Consider the following 21,815-nt stretch of genomic DNA (forward strand, 5'->3'; position numbering starts at 1 on the left):
ACTCACCCGGAACTGGAGCTCAGAGCCTGAGACTCCCTCCTGATTGAAAATGACAACCACGCCCTCAACTGCCAGCCCGCTCTGCATGCGCTCTGCACCTTAGTATTTTACTTCAGCACTGCGCCTCCTCTGAGTCTCAGTATGTTTTTCTCTTTCCTCCTAGTTGTAGAACTTCCATTCAGCCAGCCTTCCTGTGATTCTGGATGATGTCCGTTCCGTCTTTTAGTTGTATTTTTGAAGTGGTTGTTCAAGGCAGCAAACTCCGGTGTTTACCTATGCTGCCATCTTGGTTTCTCTCTCTGGTTTCTTTTTAAAAACGATAAAGTTTCTGACAAAATTAACAGCTTGAGAATAAAAATAAGAAAAGTCTAAATATATTTTGTTGTTTTCTTTTTCATACTTGTGATAAATTTTGAAGCATGTCATTTACTTGCTAGTCTTGTCACATCTGTAAGCAAGCACAATATTCTTTTAAAATTTAATGTTAACAGATTACTGATGATAGTATGTGAAGATGTTGGCATCCACATTCCCAATGTTGTGTATTGCTAATAGGTAGCCTGTCAAGACATTGACTATTTTCAAATGTATTTAAACTTTTTAGCCCTTTAAAATCATTGGAGCAGTTATATTTGACCCTCAGGTAAGCATAGTAAGTGTGAGTGACCTAGATCTATCTCATCATTTTTGCCTTTTAGTGTTTTCAAGTGGCCTTAAAGAGCAAGAGAACTCAGAGATATCTTATTGGAATTGTTATAGTTAATCAGCTTATCACAACTGATAAACAGGCAACATTTTATGTTAATAATTCTTTTAATTTGAATGAACCTACCAGTTCTAAATTGCTCTCTTTCAAACTGTCTTTGGTGTATGCTGATTTTACCATGTAAATTATCCAACTCCAGTTATTATATACCAATTTATTATATACTCAAAAAATTTTAATCCATAATACAGTTTAATCCCTTGTTAAAGCAAAAATGTCAACTTTATAGCACTTTGTTCTCTGCTTGGCAGTGTTTCAGCATCAGTTAAACAGTGAATCAACTTTGAGAGTCTTCTCAGATTACGTTCCATTGATTTGTATTATTTTCCTTTTTAAACTTTTTAAAAAATATTGGCCAAGTTTTGTTTTGTTTTTTTCTTGATTTCAGAGAAGGGAGAGGGGGGGAGATAGAAACATCAATGATGAGAGAGAATCATGGACCAGCTGCTTCACTACTGGGGACTGAGCCTGAAATCCAGGCTTGTGCCCTGACAAGGAATCGAACCGTGACCTCCTAGTTCATGGGTTGACACTCAACCACTGAGCCACCGGCTGGGCTGTATTATTTTCCTTTTAGATACCGATAGTCTATCAAAAGAAAGACTGGAGTAAATAAAGAAAAAGAAATAAAATGTGGTAGTGACAAGGAATATCAGGTTCTAAACCAGTGGTTCTCAACCTTCCTAATGCCGCGACCCTTTAATACACTTCCTCATGTTGTGGTGACCCCTAACCATAAAATTATTTTCGTTGCTACTTCATAGCTGTACTTTTGCTACTGTTATGAATCGTAATGTAAATATCTGATATGCTATATGTGTTTTCCGATGGTCGTGACCCACACGTTGAGAATAAATAAACCTTTCATCTTTTACTTTTAAGATAAAGATACAGATATTACTGTGAGGGGGAATGTGGACGACTGTGGCCTTCGAGACACCTTGAGCGTTGCTTCAACCGATTCCTTTGCTTCAGCAGCAGAGGTAGGTCATTTGTGTTCCTAATGAGGATTCGCATTCTTTGCCAGCTGGAGAGTACAGTTTTGCCATTGTGCTGTAATTTAGTTCAGTAGCCATTTATTTAGCACGTGGTAGATACCAGGATACAAAGATGAATATAGCATGAGTGAAAGTTCTCACAGGAGCTCATAATCTCTGTACAGAGGTGGACATGTAAACACATACTTTAAATAGGCTCTTTTATATACTATGGGTCAGGGGTCCTCAAACTACGGCCCGCGGGCCACATGCAAATAAATATTGTATTTGTTCCCGTTTTGTTTTTTTACTTCAAAATAAGATATGTGCAGTGTGCATAGGAATTTGTTCATAGTTTTTTTTTAAAATATAGTCCGGCCCTCCAACAGTCTGAGGGACAGTGAACTGGCCCCCTGTTTAAAAAGTTTGAGGACCCCTGCATGGATTATGGAAAGCAATTGACCTTATATCAAGATTCTTAAAATAGTTCAGATTTTTTAGCTCAGAAATCATACTTCTGAAGTGATTAGATGCAAAGATTTATATATAAAAACATTCACTTTGGCATTTTAATAATAATGAAAAACTGGAAACAGTTTAATGCTAAATTATCCATAATTTTGAAATATTATAATGGCATAAACATGTCCCTAATCATTTTTAATGACATGGGAACATGTATTAAGTGAAAAGGGTAGTATGTAGAGAGTATGATTGTGATTTTACAATAGAAAAGAAAGAAAAACGTGTGTGTTATTTAATTATTTAGGCAGAGAAAAAAAGACTTGATAAAAGTTCACAAACGTATAAATAATGATCACTGAATTATAAATTTATGGATAATTTGTTATCTACTGAGATTTAAATTTTGTATCAAAAGAGAATGCTTACAAAGTGATCATCTTTTTTTTTTTTTTTTTAAATATATTTTATTGAGTTTTTACAGAGAGGAAAGGAGAGAGATAGAGAGCCAGAAACATCAATGAGAGAGAAACATCGACCAGCTGCCTCCTACACACCCCACACTGGGGATGTGCCCGCAACCAAGGCACATGCCCTTGACCGGAATCGAACCTGGGACCTCTCAGTCCCCAGGCCGACGCTCTATCCACTGAGCCAAACCGGTCTCGGCGTGATCATCTTTTTGTAATTTTTTTCTACTTAAAACAGGTTTAAAAATCACCAATAGGCAGTTTTATCTTAGAATAATTTCATTTTTATGATAGATTTTGGATATTAATGCTGTTTTAAAAATATAAATAGTATCACACTTCTGTAATTGAATTCATGCTGTAGTGTGGAAAACTTTAGGTATTCTACCTAATATCCTGGGCCCTAAGCCTTGATTCTGCCTTTTTACAATCTCTTCTGACCATAATATTTCATCCTCTCAAGATGTTTCTGTGTATGTATATTCTCACTGCAGCTTACAGTATCATCTCTTGAATTATTTACATTTTTTTCTTATATTTTTTACATGTAAGTTTCCAATAGACAGAATATACCTATTTGTTTTATGGAAAAGCTGTTTCCTTTTCCTTTGCTATTTGATATAGACAGGCTTATCTTTCTGTTCTTTTTTAAAATGTTTTTTTCCAGCTTTATTGAGATATAATTGACATATAACATTGGGTAAGTTTAAAGTGTACAGTGTGATGATTTAATACACATGTATTGCAAAGTAATTACCACAATGAGGTTGGTTACCACCTTCATCACCTCACATAATTACCTTTTTGTGTGTGTGTATGGTGAGAACATTTAAGATCTATCTACTCTCTTAGCAACTTTTAAATATATAATACAGTTTTATTAGCTACTAGAGGCCCGGTGCACGAAATTCGTGCACTGGTAGGATCCCTAGGCCTGGCTGGTGATCAGGGCCAATCTGGGGCAACCAGCGGGGTGATCAGGGGGCCCCCACTGGCACCCACCTTGGCTGGCCTGGCGTTGCCTGCTTGCTGGCCCTGCCCCCCACCACCGGTTGCCTCCCTCTGTGGGGCAACCGGGGCAGGGCAAGGGGGGGCCCCTGCTTGTACCTGCCTTGGCTGGCCTGGGGCCTCCGGCTGGAGGCAGCTCCTGTGTTGAGCATCCCATGTGGTCAGTGCACGCCACAGCGACCGGTCATCCCATTGTTTGGTGGATTTGTATATTAGGCTTTTATTATATAGGACTAGAGGCCCAGTGCACAAAAATTTGTGCACTTGGGGGGAGTCCCTCAGCCCGGCCTGTGCCCTCTCGCAGTCTGGGACCCCTCGGGGGATGACCACCTGCTGGCTTAGGCCTGCTGCTCGGGGGGATTGGGCCTAAGCTGGCAATCAGACATCCCTCTAGCAGCCCTCGGGGGATTTCTACTTGCCAGCGGGCAGCAGACCTAAGCTGCAGTCAGACATCCTTAGTGCTGCTGAGGAGGCGGGAGAGGCTCCCACCACCACCTCTGTACTGGCAGCCATCAGCCTGGCTTGTGGCTGAGCAGAACTCCCCATGTGGGAGCGCACTGACCACCAGAGGGCAGCTCCTGCATTGAGCCTCTACCCGCTGGTGGTCAGTGTGTGTCATAGTGACCAGTCATTTCCAGTCTTTCTGCTGTTAGGGTCAGTTTGCATATTACCCTTTTACTATATAGGATAGAGGCCTGGTGCACGGGTGGGGGCCAGCTGGTTTGTCCTGAATGGTGTCCCGGATCAGGGTGGGGGTCCAGCTTGGGTGCCTGGCCAGCCTGGGTGAGGGGCTGATGGCTATTTGCAGCTGGTCACACCCATTTTCGGGTGGGGGTCCCCACTGGGGTGCCTGGCCAACCTGGGTGAGGGACTGAGGACTGTTTTCAGGCTGGTGGGTGACTGAAGCTCCCAGCCTCTCCTTTTTTTCTTTATTCTGGGATTTATTTACCTTCTATAATTGAAACTCTGTTGCCTTCACTGGCGCTCCCAGCTCTGAGGCCGCGGCTGGCTGAAAGCAGGTATCTGGGGTTTGTTTGGCTTCTATAATTGAAACTGTGTTGCTTTTGGATCTCAGAGGCAGGCTGCAGCAGGCGGGGAACCTTGGCTTCCTCCATCACTGGAGCAAGCAAGCCTCATGTTCGCTTCAGCTGTGTGGCTGCCGACCGCCATCTTGGTTGCCAGTTAATTTACATATCTCGCTGACTAGCCAATGGGAAGCGTAGTGGAGGGACAGTTAATTACCCTTTTGTATTTATTAGATAGGATAGTTGCCATTAGATTCCCAGAACTTATTTATCTTCTCACCAGAGGTTTACACCCTTTGACCAATATCTCATTTCCCCCACCCCTCAGCCCCTTGCAACCACCATTCTACTCTCTGTTTCTATGAGGCTGGCCTTTTTCTGTTGTTTGTTTGTTTTGTTTTTGGCCTTTTTTCATTTCACGTGTGAGTGATGCCATACATTATTTGTCTTTCTTGTCTGATTTATTTCATTTAGCATAATGCCTTCGAGTTTCATCCATTCTTCCATATTGTTGCAAGTGGCAGGATTTTCTTCTTTCTCATGGATGAATATTTCATTGTACATATACTATATATTGCATCTTCTTTATCTATTCATCCATGATGGACACTTAAACTGTTTCCATATCTTGGTTATTTTTTAAAATGTTGCAATGTAGCCCTGACCAGTTTGGCTCAGTGGATAGAGCGTCGGCCTGCGGACTCAAGGGTCCCAGGTTCGATTCCGGTCAAGGGCATGTACCTTGGTTGTGGGCACATCCCCTGTGGGAGGTGTGTAGGAGGCAGCTGATTGATGTTTCTCTCTCATCGATGTTTCTAGCTCCCTCTCCTTCTCCCTCTCCCTTCCTCTCTGTAAAAAATCAATTAAATATATTTAAAAATAAAAAAATAAAATGTTGCAATGTACATAGGCTATCAGTACAGATATCTTAATATAGTGATTTTATTTCCTTTGGATATATACCCAGAAATGGGACTGCTGGACACAGTAGTCCCATGGGACACAGTAGTTCTATTTTTACTTTTTTGAGCAACCTCCATATTGTTTTCATAGTAGCTATACTAATTTACATTCCCGCCCACAGTGCAAAAGAGTTCCCTTTTCCTCAAATCTTCACCAACATTTGTTATCTCTTATCTTTTTTATAATGGCCATTCTGAGTGGTATCTCTTTTTGGTTTTGATTTACATCTCACTGATGATTACTGATGCTGAGCAACCCTTATTGCACTTATTTGGCCATTTGTATCTTCTCTGGAAAAATGTTTATTCAGGTCCTCTGTCCTTTTTTTTAAATCCTCATGGGAGCCCTGCTGGTGTTGCTCAATGGTTGAGCATTGACCTATGAGGCAGGATGTCACGGTTCAATTCGTGGTCAGGGCACATGTTGGAGTTGTGGGCCCAATCCCCAATGCGGGTGTGCAGGAGACAGCCGATTGATGATGCTCTCTCATCATTGATGTTTCTATCTCTTCCTCCCTCTCCCTTTCTCTCTGAAATCAATAAAAATATATTCTTAAAAAAAATCCTCATTGGAGCATGTGTTTTTATGTATTTTAGAGAGAGAGAAAAGGGGAGAGAGAAATGTCAATGTGAGAGAAAAACATTGATCAGTTGCCTCTCGTTCACACCCCAACTGGGGATTGAACCGCAACCTGCGTATGTGCCTTGACCAAGAATTGAACCTGCAATCCGTTGGTGTACAGGACGATGCTCCAACCAATTGAGCAACCTGGCCAGGACCCTCTGTCCATTTTTAAAATTAGATTGAGTTTCTTTGTCTTTGCTATTCAGTTGTATGAGATCCTTAGATATTAACTGCTTATCAGATAGATGGTTTGCAAATATTTTCCTTCATTTCGTAAGTTGCCATCTCTTTTTGTTGTTTCTTTTGCTGTGCAGAAGTTTTTTACTTTGATACAGTCTCACTTGTTTATTTTTGCTTTTTAAAAAATATATATATTTTATTGATATTTTACAGAGAGGAAGGGAGAGGGATAGAGAGTTCGAAACATCGATGAGAGAGAAACATCGATCAGCTGCCTCCTGCACACCCACTACTGGGAATGTGCCCGCAACCAAGGTACATGCCCTTGACCGGAATCGAACCTGGGACCCTCCAGTCCGCAGGCCGACACTCTATTCACTGAGCCAAACCGGTCAGGGCTATTTTTGCTTTTGTTATGTGTGCTTTTGTGGTCAGATCCAAACAATTATTGTCAAGGAGCTTTTTTTTTTACCAGTGTCAATGAGTTTTTCCCCTATGTTTCTTTTAGGAGTTTTTTGGTTTCAGGTCTTATGTTTAGTCTTTACTCCATTTTGAGTTAATATTTGTTGAGTGATGTAAGTTAGGGATTCATTTTAATTCTTCTACATGTGGTTCTCCAATTCTGCCAGCATAGCGACGAGGTTATTCTTTCCCTGTTAGTATTCTGGCTCCCTTGTCTGATATTGATCGACTTTATTACAAGGGTTTATTTCTGGGGCTCTCGAGTCTGTTCCATTGGTCTCTGTGTCTATTTTTATGTCAGTAGACTACTGTATGGTTACTGTAGCTTTGTAATACAGTTTGAAATCAGGAAGTGTGATGTCTCAAGTTTTGTTTTGCTCAGGATTGCTTTGCCTCTTTGGGGGCTTTTGTGGCTCCATATAAATTTTAGGATTTTTTTTTTCTGTTTCTGTGAAAAAATGCCATTGGAATTTTGATAGGGATTACAATGAATTTATAGATGGCTTTAGGTAATATGGATATTTTGACAATATTAATTATTCTGATCCATGAATATGTGATATCTTCCATCTATTTGTCTTTTTCAGTTTCTTCATTTTAACAGTTTTCAGTGTACAGATTTTTCACCTCCTTACTTATATTTATTACTAAGTATTTTTTGGAAGCTATTATCAATGGGATTGTTTTCTTAATTTCTCTTTCTGATTATTGTTAGTGTCTAGAGATACAACTGAGTTTTGTATATTGATTTTGTATCCTGCAACTTTACTGAATTTATTTATTAGTTCTAATGGTTTTGGTGGAATCTTTAGGATTTTCTTTGTATAAGATCATATCATGTGCTGAGAATTTTACTTCTTTCTTTTGAATTTGAATGCTTTTTTGTTTTTCTTACCTGATACTTCTGGCTAAGACTCCCGGTACTGTACTGAATAGGAGTGGTGAAAGTGAGCACTTTTGTCTTGTTCCTGTTAGAAGAAAAGCTTTCAACCTTTCACCACTGAGTATGTTAGCTGTGGGCTAGTGATATATGGCTTTTATCGTATTGAGGTACATTCCTTCGATGCCTAAAATGTTAAGAGTTTTTATCATAAAAGGATGTATTTTGTCAAATGCTTTTTATCTTTATGTTCTGTAGATGCTTAATTCCTTGATGGTTTACAGGGAGAATAATTGCATTTTTCCCCCTAGGAAGAACAATATACCTAATTGCTCTAAAGTTTCTTTATAATGTACAACTTAAAAAAAATTTGACAAGTGTTCATTGTACTTTGAATTTATTATAAGTCACAAAAGGTTTGATACATATTTTTAAAAATCCTTATGGAAGCCCTAACTGGTTTGGCTCAGTGGATAGAGCGTCAGCCTGCGGACTGAAGGGTCCCAGGTTCGATTCCGGTCAAGGGCATGTACCTTGGTTGCGGGCACATCCCCATTGGGTTGTGTGCAGGAGGCAGCTGATCGATGTTTCTCTCTCATCGGTGTTTCTAACTCTCTCTCTCTCTCCCTTCCTCTCTGTGAAAAATCAATAAAATATATATTTTAAAAATCCTTATGGAAAACAAAATGCATGAATACCACAAGAAGGACTTGATGTCTGAGAAACATCCAAGGAATGCTTCTAGGGTATAAATGTATGATCTCAGAATGTGATCCAAGATAAATTCTTTACTAAGAAATGTTTGTTAAATTATTTTTAATTGCATTTACTATATGCCAAGCCCTTAAATTAGGAAAAACTACTTTAATGAAGAAAGTTAGTAAGAAAATAATATCAGAACTGCTTGGGAAGTTAAAGTTTGTGATCATTTGGAAGCTTTATTCAGAATTACCAGAAATTCTTGCCTCTTTAGATTAAAATAAGTTCTGGCATAGGCTTTTCTCTAAGCCTGGTCAGTCATTCGTGAAAGTGATTAACAGGATTTTCCTATATAAGCTTTGCCAAACATTGGTTTGGAACTACAGCCTTTTTTCTCTGTAAAGTCTATTTTTAAAATAATAGTTTTATTGAGATATAATTCTAATACTATAAAACCTACTCTTTTAAAGTATATAATTCAGTGGTTTTTAGTATATTCACAGAGTTGTACAACTAGTACCACTTTCTAATTTTATAATATTTTCATCACTCTAAAAAGAAACTCTACTAGTAATTACTCCCTCTTCTCATCTAACACTTCCCTTCCCCCACCCAGCTCTTGGCAACTACTGGTTGCCACCTTCTGTCTCCATGAATTTGCCTATTCTGGACAATTCATATAAATAGACTTATACAATATGTGATTTCTTGTATTTGACGTTATTTCACTTAGCATGTTTTCATATTCTGAAAAGTCTTTTCAATGTTAGGATACCACTCTCCTAACTCAACCATCTGTTAAAGAGATTGTCATTTAATAGGCAGAAACTAATATTACAGAGAGCAATTTTTAGCTTTAGATTTCATTTTTCTTAGAATTACCCGTCCTTAAGGTATGTATGTGTTAACACATACATAAATTGTAGGGGGCTCTTTTTTTGAATGTTGCTCTTTAAAGAGAAAATTTTATTTCTTACCAGAGGCCCAGTGCATGAAATTTCATGCACTGGAGGGGTCCCTTAGCCCGACCTGTGCCCTCTCGCAGTCCAGGACCCCTTGGGGGGTGTTTGCCTGCTGTCTTAGGCCCATTTCGCTACAGGGATCAGTGGATTCAGCTGCCACCCTATATAATAAAACCCTAATATGCAAATCAACCGAATGGCAGAACAACCAGTCACTATGACATGCACTGACCACCAGGGGGCAGATGCTCAATGCAGGAGCTGCCCCCTGGTGGTCAGTGCGCTCCCACAGGGCGAGCGCTGCTCAGCCAGAAGCTGGGCTCACGGCTGGCTTGTGCAGCAGTGGTGGCGGGAGCCTCTCCCACCTCCGCTGCAGGTGGGTGGTAAGGAGCAAGGGTTCCCGGACAGCGAGAGCCCTGGACTGCAAGAGGGATGTCTGGCAGTCGGACATCCCCCAAGGGGTCCCGGACTGCGAGAGGATGCAGGCCAGGTTGAGGGCCCCCCCCCCCCACACACACACACAAATTTCATGCACTGGGCCTCTAGTATAGGATAATTCAAATGTGTCTACTAATGAAAGCTTTTGCTACCCCCCTTTGACTTGCTAGCACTTTATACCAATCCAAAATGATACACTAACAATAATATACAACGAGACAAGGATAAACATTTAGAATAATCATAATCTGAAAAGAGAGGGTTATATCTGCCATTGCAAATTTCTATTTCTTGAATTATCTTACTTCCTCTGGAGTCAGTTTTGTCTGTTTATCTTGGGCTTTCTTGTGCTGACAGTTGTTTTTTTTTCTCTCAACTTTGAAAGTGTACTTGGTGACTGGATTGATTTTCTTAGGTAGATTGTGTAGGTTTTCAGTGTTTTTTGTTTGTTTTTCCCACAAAAAGGTGAACAAGAGAGCAAATGGGGCTCATTTACTTCTTTGAGGTGTGTTAATTGGCAGGCTTTTCTTTAGGATTAATGTTCTGGAAATAGCCCAGCAGGCAGGGTGCACCTGGATACAGAATGCAGAGGGTCTTATTGTGGGCGGGGCCATCACTCACCCTAGCCAATTTACTCTCTCCAGGCAGCTTTAATAATTTTTGGTTGAATTTTTTTTTTTTTTTTTTACAAGCTGCCTTCCTATTCAGGGATGGAGGGGAAGGGACAGAGAGTAGAATGAGATGTGGGACTACTACAGACTTTTGTCTCATCTCCCATTTTCAGTCCCTCTTCTTCAATCCTGCTCTCACACCTGCCAACTTCAGGCCTGGTGCTGTTTAAGGCTGCTGCAGGAGGCAGCTGATTGATGTTTTGATAGGGATTTGATAGGGTAGCAAATGTCTACCCTCAACAAATATATTTCCTCCTGAATTTATTCTAGATCGTGGCTTCCTCATCTATTTCATCTGTCCACACACTTGCATTTGCTTTCCAGTTTGGGGAAATTTGTGTGTCTTTTTGTTGCTCTTAGTATGGTTTCCACTATTAGTTATTTGTTGCTGTTTAATAAATTACCCAAAATGTAGTGTCTTAAAACAATAATTAAATTCAGGTGCGGGCTTGGGGCTGGTGCTGAGGCTGAGGGGCCTGCCCTTGGCGTTCTTGAGAGTGAGACCCTGCGCCCTAATTTGGAGATTGTCAGGCAGAGGTACATGTCTTTGTCTTAATCTAGATTAGATTAAATCCTGAGGCCTCCACAGTTGGGGTTAGTGGAGGCACAAGTGTTTTAGGAGGTACCTTCTTAAAATTTAAGGTTTGTGGGCTGGTTTTCTGGATCTTGGGCCTTACAGTTAGTCCTGTGAGAACTGAGCCCTAAGGGCTAATCCAGGGAGCCTGTTGTTTAGGTATTTAATTCTGAAGTCGCATATATAAAATAAGGAGGACTCTTAGACTGAACGTGCCTATCCAAAGCAGCCCACCATTTTTCTTTTCTTTTTTAAAAAATATATTTTTATTGTTTTCAGAGAGGAAGGGAAAGGGAATGATTGATTGGCTGCCTCCTGCATGCCCCCTACTGGGGATGGATCCCGCACTCAGGCATGTGCCTTGACCAAGAATTGAACTGTGACCTCCTGGTTCATAGGTTGAGCCACACTGGCTGGGTAGCCCATCTGAAGTATGTTGGCTGGGATACAGTCATCTGAAGGCTTAACTGGGGCTGGAGAATCTGTTCCCAAGATAGCTCATTTACATGAATGGCATGTTGGTGCTACCTAAGGCAGAAAACCTAACTTGCTCACCACGTGGACTTTTCTGTAGGACTGCTTGAGTGTTTTCACAACATGGCAGGCATCTCGCTTCCCCCAGAGGAAGAGATCCAAAAGAGAGCGAGATGGGAGCAGTGACTATTATGATCTCGCCTCAGAAATCACACACTTTCATTCCTACAGTATCCTATCGGTTACACATGTTAGTCCTGTTCAGCATGGAATGAGACATTACCGGGAAGAGAGAATCATTGAGGGCCACTTTGGAGTTATTGTTATTTTCTTTTCTATTAGTAAGATATGGTATATAGTTATCCAGCTTTCTTTAACTGTACTAGTAAGTTCTATTTGTAATTTTAGGTGGTTGATCTTAAAGGAAAACATAAACATGTAAGAAATAGTCCACATTAAAATGGAACTTAGCCTATTTCATGACCCATACTAGTTTTGAGACTTTTGACATTTCTTTTATGTTTGTTCAGAGACTTTTAAAAATATAAAGGCTTTAAAACATATTACCTTACATTCAGCACAATTATTGCTTGCTAAGGAAGATGAGGGTCAGCCCCTCTTGCACCTCATGGAGGAAAGGGAGAAGTAATTTAGGGTGTTTGAAATCTTGAGCGAATTCCAAAACATTGTTTGTACTCGTTGGTACATCTTTGGGTTTTATCTGTTTTTATTGCTGCTGTTGTTGTTATTGACTTGTTTGATTCCTTACATGGACATTTTATGATACTTATGAACTATGGGAGATAACTAATAAAGTGGGATGGTGCTTTGATGGAAACCAATATAGTACTACTTTTCTGTTTGAAAAATTTTAAATAAGTTCTTGAAATGTACACTTTTGAGGGAAGAATGACTTGGAAATAAAGGACATTTCAAAAGTTTCAGCTAGAAAATAAAGAACCCCTTTTCATGGTAAATTGCCCATTTAAACCATGTTACAGACTGTGCTTCAGAAGACACATCTCAGCTCTAGTAAAATCTTAATCTTTTTCGGAAGCCTTTCAAAAAGTTTTTGGAAATTTTGTAAAAAATCCTTCCTAGAAACTATATTCTAAAATGAGAATTTAAGCCATTGTTTTAGATTTGCTTTTTGCTGTAAAAAAAACCCTCAAGATTCATTATTTAAATACATGTTTCTGAGTTACTGTCTCTTAGGGAGAGTTGATGATAATGTTATCCAGTGTCAAATCTTCAATATGATGTATTTTCACAGCTGCAAGCCTATTTTAAGAGACCTAGTTAAATGATCACCTCAGCCAAACCAACAAATAAGCAAGGTAGACCAATAAATCAAGACTTGACTCTGGAATCTTGTTGGATTTGTTCACTTCTTATTAGTATGAATTATTTTATGTGGAGAGTTTAATTGGAGCTCCAGTTTCCTCAGAATTTTTTCCTACTGGTAGGTGTACATAGCTTCTATTTGTTTTGACAGTGGTTCAAAACTTTAAACTATTTAATATCTAAAAAATTTTCATTATAAGTTATTTTTTTAAAACCTGTTAGGTTTTGTGGGTTTTTTTTTTTTTTTTTAACCTCAAACACTTCCCAGTAGCATAATATATTTTCCTTAAACTATGAAGGGAAATACTACTTAAAAGCAGAAAATACATGATGTCAGACATTATCTCCATTTACCTTTTTTTCCCTTTTGCTTCTGGTCTAATAGTCATATTTATACTATCTTAAATAATGTTGATGCTTAAACTTTTTCTTCCTTGGCTTTCTGGAAAGAGCTGATAGGAGAGTACAGTTTGATATATAAGAGTATAGCCTTGGCCGGTGTAGCTCAGTTGGTTGGGCATCATTCCGTGCACCGAGGTTGCAGATTTGATTCCTGGTTAGAGCTTGATCCCCAGTAGGGGGTGTGCAGAGGTAGGCAGTCAATGTTTCATTCTTACATTGATGTTCCTTTCTCTCTCTCTCCCTCTCGCTCTAAAAATCAATACAAAATCTTAAAAAAAAAAAAAAGGAGTATAAACTCTGGTATAAATGCCTGGACTTAATTTTAACTTCTATTTAGTTGTGGGACTTGGGACATGTGCCTCTAATCTAAACCTCTGTTTCTTTATCTGTAAAATGTTGATGATAAAAGTATCTACTTTATGAGTTATTGGAAAGAGTAAATGAGATAATCAGGTCAGGCATTTAGCACAGCGATGTGTGAATATGAATTACAGCATGGAGAAATACTGCTAGAGTAGTAAATACCTCTAAACATCTCCACAAAAGCATAAAAGCATTAGCAAAACTTTTCAAAATAATAATTTTTAGAACTCTGAAAATTAATGAAATACTTGTAAAGATTCAAGGAGCATTGTTCAAGACAAATGGCTGAATCTCCTTAAGAATAGTGAGCTTTGTGGATACTTAACTTGCTTTTTTGCCATCTCTTTCTTCACAGTAGTCTGAAAAACCAACAGTCTCACAACTATGGTAACTTTGAAAGCAGAGGCTCAGCAGCCACTGGAAGAAACTTAGTGGCCTTGAAGCTTCTCAAAAGCCCCATCCCTAGAGAATTGTCACTATTTGACTTGCAGAGCTCCATTCTCAAGACTTGTCTTTTATTTGACCTAACTTAGAGCTTGCTCTATACAAAGAGTTCTGTCCCTATAATTGTTTAACATTGCAGCTGACTGAGCTGATGATACCAGGTAGGGCTAACAAGAGGCTGACCAAAACACTTAAAAAAAAACATTGGGCCATGAGATGTTTATAGGGGTTTTTGAAAAGCTCCAGGATATTTCTGGGAATCTAGAAAGCCACAAACATGGCAGGGCTATGCATGTGTGCAGGAAAAAGCTTAGAATTTCCTAACCTGTCATCTCTGGTTGACCTTGATGTTCTTTTTTTTTTTTAATTAAAAAAATTAAATTATAGGTGATGTGCAGTATTATATTAGTCTTAGATGTACAACATCATGATTAGACATTTGTATAACTTACGAAATGATCACCCCGATAAATCCAGTACCCATCTAACACCATACATAGTTATTACAATATCACTGACTATAGTAGGGGCCCAGTGCATGAAATCGTGCACCTTGAAAGAACCGTGGGCTGCGAGGCTGTGATGGGCACAGGGGTTGGTCTCGGCTCATCCTCCGTGTCCATGCCTGGTCCCTCCCACCACAGCCCCAGGTCCCCTGTCTGCCAGCAGCCTTGCTCCCAAAGCCGCTGCTCCCACGCACTGATGGCGCCAGCCCCGCTTACACCTGCTGATGGTATGGAGCAATTTGGGCCGGTGCCCCCAGTGAAGCTATTATTCAGAATTGAAGGTCAGATAAAGAGCTTCACAGATAAGGAAAAGCTAAAGGAGTTCATCACCACCAAACCAGTATTATATGAAATGCTGAAAGGTATTCTTTAAACTGGCAGCAGGTGTGAGTGCCAGGTGGGACCGTGGTGCGTGGGAGCCAGGGGAGGGGGAGAAGCCCTGAGGGGTGATCAGGGCTGGCAGCTGCTGCTCGCACCCACTGATGGCACCAAGCAATCAGGACCGGTGCCAGGCGCTGGCAGCATGTGCAAGCAGCAGCTTCGGCATCGGCAGCAGGTGCGAGCACCAGGCGGGACCGCAGCACCTGGGAGCAAAGAATTTTCAGTAACCACCAGAGGCTTGCCCCAATGACAGTGACAGGCACTCCCCGCCTTGGTCTGGCACCTCAGTTCACCTGCTCCACCATCCCACCATGGCCAATGCCCATCATGTTCCATGCTCTGCTGCCTGCTGCCGACACCCACCATGTTCTGCACGCACCCCCTGGTGGTCAGTGCATGTCATAGCGACTGGCTGTTCAGTTGTTCTGCCGTTCAGTCTATTTGAATATTGGCCTTTTATTATACAGGATTCCTTATACTGTACTTTATATCCCCATGACTATTTTATAACTACCAATTTGTATTCTTAGGATTCTTTCTTTTTAAAAAAAAAATATATTTTATTGATTTTTTACAGAGAGGAAGGGAGAGAGATGAGAGTTAGAAACATCGATCAGCTGCCTCCTGCACATCTACTGGGGATGTGCCTGCAACCCTGGTACATGCCCTTGACCGGAATCGAACCTGGGACCTTTCAGTTCGCAGGCCGACGCTCTATCCACTGAGCCAAACCGGTTTCGGTGCAATTTGTACTTCTAAATCCCTTCACCTTTTCCTCCCATTTGCCTAATCCCCCCCTCCCATCTGACAACAGTCAAAATGTTCTCTGTATTTATGATTCTGTTTCTGCTCTGCTTGTTGTGTTTTGTTTGTTTTATAGATTCCACATGTAAGTGAAATTGTCTGGCATTTGTCTCTGTCTGACTTATTTTGATCAATACAATACCCTCTGGATCCATCCATGTTATTGCAGATGGCAAGTTTTCATTATTTTTATGGCTGAGTCCTGTTCCATTGTATATATGCACCGCTTCTTTATCCACTCATCTATTGATGAACACTGAGATTGCTTTTATATTTTGGCTATTGTAAATAATGCTGCAATGAATATATGGGTGCATATGTCTTTTCAAATTAGTGCTTTGGGTTTCTTCAGGTAAATAGCCAGAAGTGAAATTGCTGGGTCCTTCTTTGTCTCTTTACATTTTTTATTTTAAAGTCCATTTTGTCTGCTATAAGTATTACTATCACAGTTTTTTTGTTTCCATTTTTCTGAAATATCTTTTTCTATTCTTTTGTTTTCAGTCTGTTTGTCTTTCGATCTAAAGTGAGTTTCTTGTAGACATCATATGTAAGGGTCTTGTTTTGTTATCTATTCAGCCACCATATGTCTTTTGATTAGAGCATTTCATCTGTTTGCATTTAAAGTAATTGTTAATAGATATGTACTTATTATCGTTTTATTATTAATATTTTTTACCTTTTTAAAATCTTCTTAAAGAAGACTCTAACACTTCTTGTAATACTGATTTGGTGGTGATGAACTCTAGTTTTTTCTTGTCTGGGAAGCTCTTTATCTTTATCATTCTAAATGATAGCTTTAAAATCTTACTGAATAGTTTTTATGGCTTAATCAACTTGAGTATATTTTGATGTTAGTGAGATCTGGTTTTCTATTGTTCATAGTATTTTTCCTATATCATTGCAGTCTGTTCTAACCCACTGTAATGCTTAGCTTGCAGAACACAGAGAAGTCCGGCATTCTTACAGTCTGGAGTCCCTTTGCCACTGCCCTTTTTATGAAGAAGCCATGCATTTAGTTGAAGAAGGAAAAATTTACTCAAGAGTGCTGAGGTACCACTTCAGTTTTGCTTATGCTTATGAAAAATATTAAGGTACTATTGCTATGTTTGTATGATATTTATTTAAAATGTTAATGAGAATAGGGGAAAGTATATTTTTAGGCTCAAAAATTCTTTTTTACATATTTTGTCAGTATTGAAAAGACATGTGTTTCATGTTAAGTTCCTGAGGTTAAGCCTTGTTTGAGTCCAAATTTGTAGTAGCCTTGATCTTGAATGCAGTGTAACAGTTGTCTCCCTGTTTATTACATAGAACTGAAATGCTGGAGTGCCTGGGAGACAGTGATTTTCTTGCCAAACTTCACTGTATACGACAGGCTTTTCAGGTATTATTTTTAAACATTAAGTGACTTTACCCAGCCACTCACCCCACCCCATCCTATAGAGTCCAGCCGCATATAAACAGGACAGCTCGTTGCTCTTGTTATTGTTATTCCTGATGACAAATGTAAAGTCCACCAAGTTTATGTTTCCTGCCTCCTGTTTCCCTTCGTTTGGCTTCATTTGTTATTGTCCTCTCCCATGGCTTCCCAGTCCACCCTACATTGTCAAAACAGGATATTTTGATGCTGCAGATGTGTACAAATGGCTGCCTAAAATAAAAATCCTACTTTTTATTTTTATTTTTTTATTTTTTTTAAATATATTTTATTGATTTTTTACAGAGAGGAAGGGAGAGAGAGAGAGAGAGAGAGAGAGAGAGTCAGAAACAAAAAAAAAACTTTTTAAAATTACCAATTAGTATGTGTTCTAGATCGTTTTTTATTTGAATCATTTGTAAAATTATTGGTTTCCTAAAATGAAATAAGGTTGTTAAATAACAAAATTATCTTTATTTTCTTATGATTTGGGGCTATGTACCATTTATTTTGGACTTTCTAATATTAAATTGAACAGAATTTAAATTCAGATTTATTTCCCTTTAATCTTTTTTATTATAGGTTTCAAGAACTCATTTTATTTTAGTAAATTAGAGCTTTCTCTGTGGTCTGAAATAGTGCCACATACAATGCATTAACTGCATTAGGGTTATTTGTGCTTAGATGTGCTATACAATCAAGTGTCCATTCAAATTCATTACAGGTCTCTTTTTTCTTTGTGTGGGGGATGATATTTTTTCAGGTTATTCTTTCAGAAACAGCCAATAGGATATTCCTTGCTGAGAGTGGAAGGAAAATTTTATCAGCGTTAATTGTGAAAGCACGAAAGGTAACTTGTTTTGTTGGCAAGTTATTTTCATAGTTGTTTCTGTTGGACTGATGATTAAAATGCATTTAATTTTTAATAGAAAAAACAGTTTTTGTAGATAGTTGCAAAGGTTCACATAAAATAAATAACCCAAAGAGCATAGCTTTCTGCTTGTGCTGAATTGTTTTCTATGTATAAAGCCCACTCTGTTTTGATCCAGTTGTTTCTCATAAATTATTCCCAATTTGCCGTAAGATCTATGAATGTCATGGTGAGCATCATCATTAGATCTGCTAACAATCACTACTATTATTATTTTGAATACCTCTTTCTTAGCTCCCTTAATTCTGTTCAGTAAGAAGGTTCCAGGAAATAATGTAGATCTCAGAAATCTGAAAATGCAAATTGAGCTGCCTCTTCCTCTCACTCATCTTCATGGGACTGGAAGAGTCAGAACCAATGAAAAGAGCTTCATTAAAACTATAAGGAACCACTCTTCTGTATGCAAGGTGTGTCCAGATGGTGAAGAAAACCAAAATAAACAGGCTTTCCTTGAACCGTTTGAATACCCAGCTTTTAGACCCAATCTATTTGAACCTCAATCCCATCATTTGAATAATAAAATTATATTTATGGTACCCTATTTCAGAGGATTCTTATGATGATTAAATAAATGATAATTGGGAATGCAAATTTTTTACAAAGTGTAAAATAAATGAAAGATATTAACAGCTTGCAATTCCCACTGTTAATTTTATGTTGCTTTTTGGCGTTCCCATGGCAGATAAGTGGTTTGAACTAGAGTTCCTGCTATAAGAGTAGAAGTGCCTCAAAAGCATTAGATGGTATCTTCTATGACCAAGTTTTCACCTTAAGGACTGACCTAAATAAGCATACATGTTTGAGTATTAGGCACTTTGCTTATGACATTTTACAGATGTTCTCAGTTTTGGCTTCTTCAAAATGTTGGGGCAACAAAATATTAAACCAAATGAATATGGTATACCTTGAAAATTTATTTTAACTCAGTAACCTAATCTAATGAAGATCTAGCAAAAATTGACTTTAAGAGTAAATCCTGTGCTTTGCAGGCTTGACCCTTGTTATGAGGTTGAGTTTAGGATTAAAGTATGTTTTCTTCTGCAGAATCCAAAGAAGTTTGAAGATGTTTTTGATGAAATGATCTATTTTTTAGAACAGACTGATCACTGGGATAGTACTGAAATGGAACTTGCTGCTAAAGGAGTAAGTTCAAATTTTTTTTTATATTTATTCCCCTTGGTTATTTACACATAATATTTGCATAATTTGAGGCCACTGGTTTTTTTTTGTCCTTGTTAAATGATAGTAAAACCAATTGTGTGGTAGTAGTAATGGCAGAGACATAAACAATAGCAACCATAGGCTTTATACATGGGGCAACAATTGAAAAATATTGTTTTTTTAAAAGCCTTTCTCTTCCCTTCCTCCTTCCCTTCCTTCTTCGCTTCCTTCTGAAAGTCAGGAGCAGGCCCTAGCAGGGCCGTAGTGGTGGCCTGTGCTGAGAGGGTTTCAGATGGGCCGCTCACTGGGACCAGGGTTTTGGCTACATATACAGGATCAAACAAACAATATATTGGGAATAATTGGAGCCAGGCTACTTACTGTCGGAGAAGGGAGGTATAAAAAGCTAGAGCTAGACTTGGAGCTAATAGGGTGAATTCATAGTTTATAATAGATATAGATAGATATAGAAATAAATATAAAGGCTTGCATATATATAAACATATGTACTTCCCAGCTCTGTTGACTGAGAGGGTTTGGGAGCAGGTACACCTTTAAAGAAAGGACTCCTCACGGGCACAGAGATCTTGGCTTCTAAGTTCTACTCTCAACTGCAGGGAATTCTGGAAAAATGCTGATCTCAGCATAGGGAAAGTACATGATGAGCCTGGAGCATTTTGTTGTAATGGGAGCTTAAAGAATGAGTTTGCAAGGGGTAAGAGGCTTTCTAGGCAGAGAAAACAGTAGGTATAGAGACACAGAGGCATAATCTTTCCTTCTCCAGTGTTCCCTCACTGAGTGAAAGAATTGGCATCCATTCAGTTGTGCAGGCCAGAGACCTGGGACTCCTCCTTCACACCTCCTTCAGAGACCTGGTCCTCACATACTTTATCGTATTCCTCTCTTGCTTTTTGTCAGTTTCAACTTCTAAATATCTTTCAATTTCTTCAAATTTTCTCTATTCCTGCCAGCCCCACTGTAGCCTGAGTAACTACAGGCTTTCCTGGGCTACCTCAGTCTTCCCTGCCTACTCCTCCCCTCCCTGCATTCACTCTTACTTTTCTCCATTCTACTCTCCACATTGCTGCCAAATGGTCTATAAAAAATACAATCTAATCATCCATCTCTCTTCCTCCGCTACCCCCCTAAGATACCGTGAAGATGAAATCCAAAGTCATCAACATGGGCCATATACTCTGCAGGAGCTGTCCCCTCCTCCTCATGCCTCTGTGCTCTCTGCAATAGCGAGCCATAGCACACTTGCCGTGATTTTCTTTGACTCAACATCACTGTTTTCCTTCTTACCTCAAAGGCCTTGATAAGGTGTTTTCTGTACCTGGATGCCTCCCCGAAGAAAGCCCTCTGTGACATCCAATCTAGGTTAGAAGCTCCACCATAGCCTCTAATAGTACTATGTACTTTTCCTTTACTCTCCTTATCACAGTTTATAATTGTATTTTTGTGGGATTATTTGTTGCTGTTTGTTTTTCCCACTAAACTAAGCATCTGGTTTGCTTACTCTAGAAGTCTGAGCACCCGGTACATTATGCATGAATGAATGAAAGAGCAAGAGGTTCATGATGTTGTGGGCAAGACAGATACACCAATAACTCAGTGACAAAGCAGAATGAGCTTTGTGGATACCATAATGACAGCAGGAACAGAGAGCTAGCACAGAGTGAAAGATTAATTTCACTTGATCTAGGAAGGAACACCTGTCATGTGAAGTGTAATTTCTGGGGTTGAGTTGTTTTCATATTGGTCTCTCCTCTTTCTCTCTGTCAGAGATACAGTCTGATTCAACTAAAAGCACTCAGCTGTTATAGAGTCTGAAGCCCTGACTCAGATTTTATTTAAGATCTATGTAATAATAGTAATTTCTGTTTTAACTCATAATTTAATGCAGGTGAAAAATCTAAATTTTTATGATGTTGTTCTGGATTTTATATTAATGGATTCCTTTGAAGATTTAGAAAACCCACCCACATCCATACAGAATGTAGTAAATAATCGCTGGCTAAACTCGTCCTTCAAAGAAACTGTAAGTGGTGTTTTTTTTCTTTCTTAACCATGTAAATTTAATGGAAAAAATGGCCAGAACTGGAAAGATTAATGAGGTTTACATGTATATCATCTATAGAATGACTAGTGTGGACAGTGAGTTCATCCTTTGATATTGGGATCAGATGTATAGAATATATGTCTTCAGATGAAATTTCCTTTTTGGCTTTTCCATCAGTCCTTGCCTTGACCTGAAATAGCCAATGTTTCTTTAGATTTAAAAATAAAAACAAAAACAAAATACCTCAAGCTTCAGACTAGTTTGGACCTAACAAAAAATTGTCTGTAACTGTAATGGCGCCATGACTAACCTGAAATATAGCAGTTGCAGTCAAAAGACAGTAAATATATATATATATGTATATA

The 21,815-nt window shown here is 39.0% G+C and overlaps 1 protein-coding gene across 3 annotated transcripts in view; it reads left to right on the top strand.

Moving 5' to 3' along the window:
• Positions 1-21,815, top strand: part of FAM73A (family with sequence similarity 73 member A) — a 74,804-nt gene that overhangs the window by 43,824 nt on the left and 9,165 nt on the right. For all 3 annotated transcript variants that reach the window (XM_006774664.2, XM_006774666.2, XM_006774665.2), the window contains exons 8-13: positions 1,649-1,749; positions 16,811-16,929; positions 17,191-17,263; positions 18,060-18,146; positions 19,272-19,370; positions 21,295-21,429. In XM_006774664.2, the coding sequence (XP_006774727.1) occupies positions 1,649-1,749; positions 16,811-16,929; positions 17,191-17,263; positions 18,060-18,146; positions 19,272-19,370; positions 21,295-21,429 (614 nt within the window). The remainder of the gene's footprint in view (positions 1-1,648; positions 1,750-16,810; positions 16,930-17,190; positions 17,264-18,059; positions 18,147-19,271; positions 19,371-21,294; positions 21,430-21,815) is intronic.

This window comes from Myotis davidii, unplaced genomic scaffold (assembly GCF_000327345.1).
Source record: "Myotis davidii unplaced genomic scaffold, ASM32734v1 scaffold248, whole genome shotgun sequence".
Lineage (NCBI taxonomy): Eukaryota > Metazoa > Chordata > Mammalia > Chiroptera > Vespertilionidae > Myotis > Myotis davidii.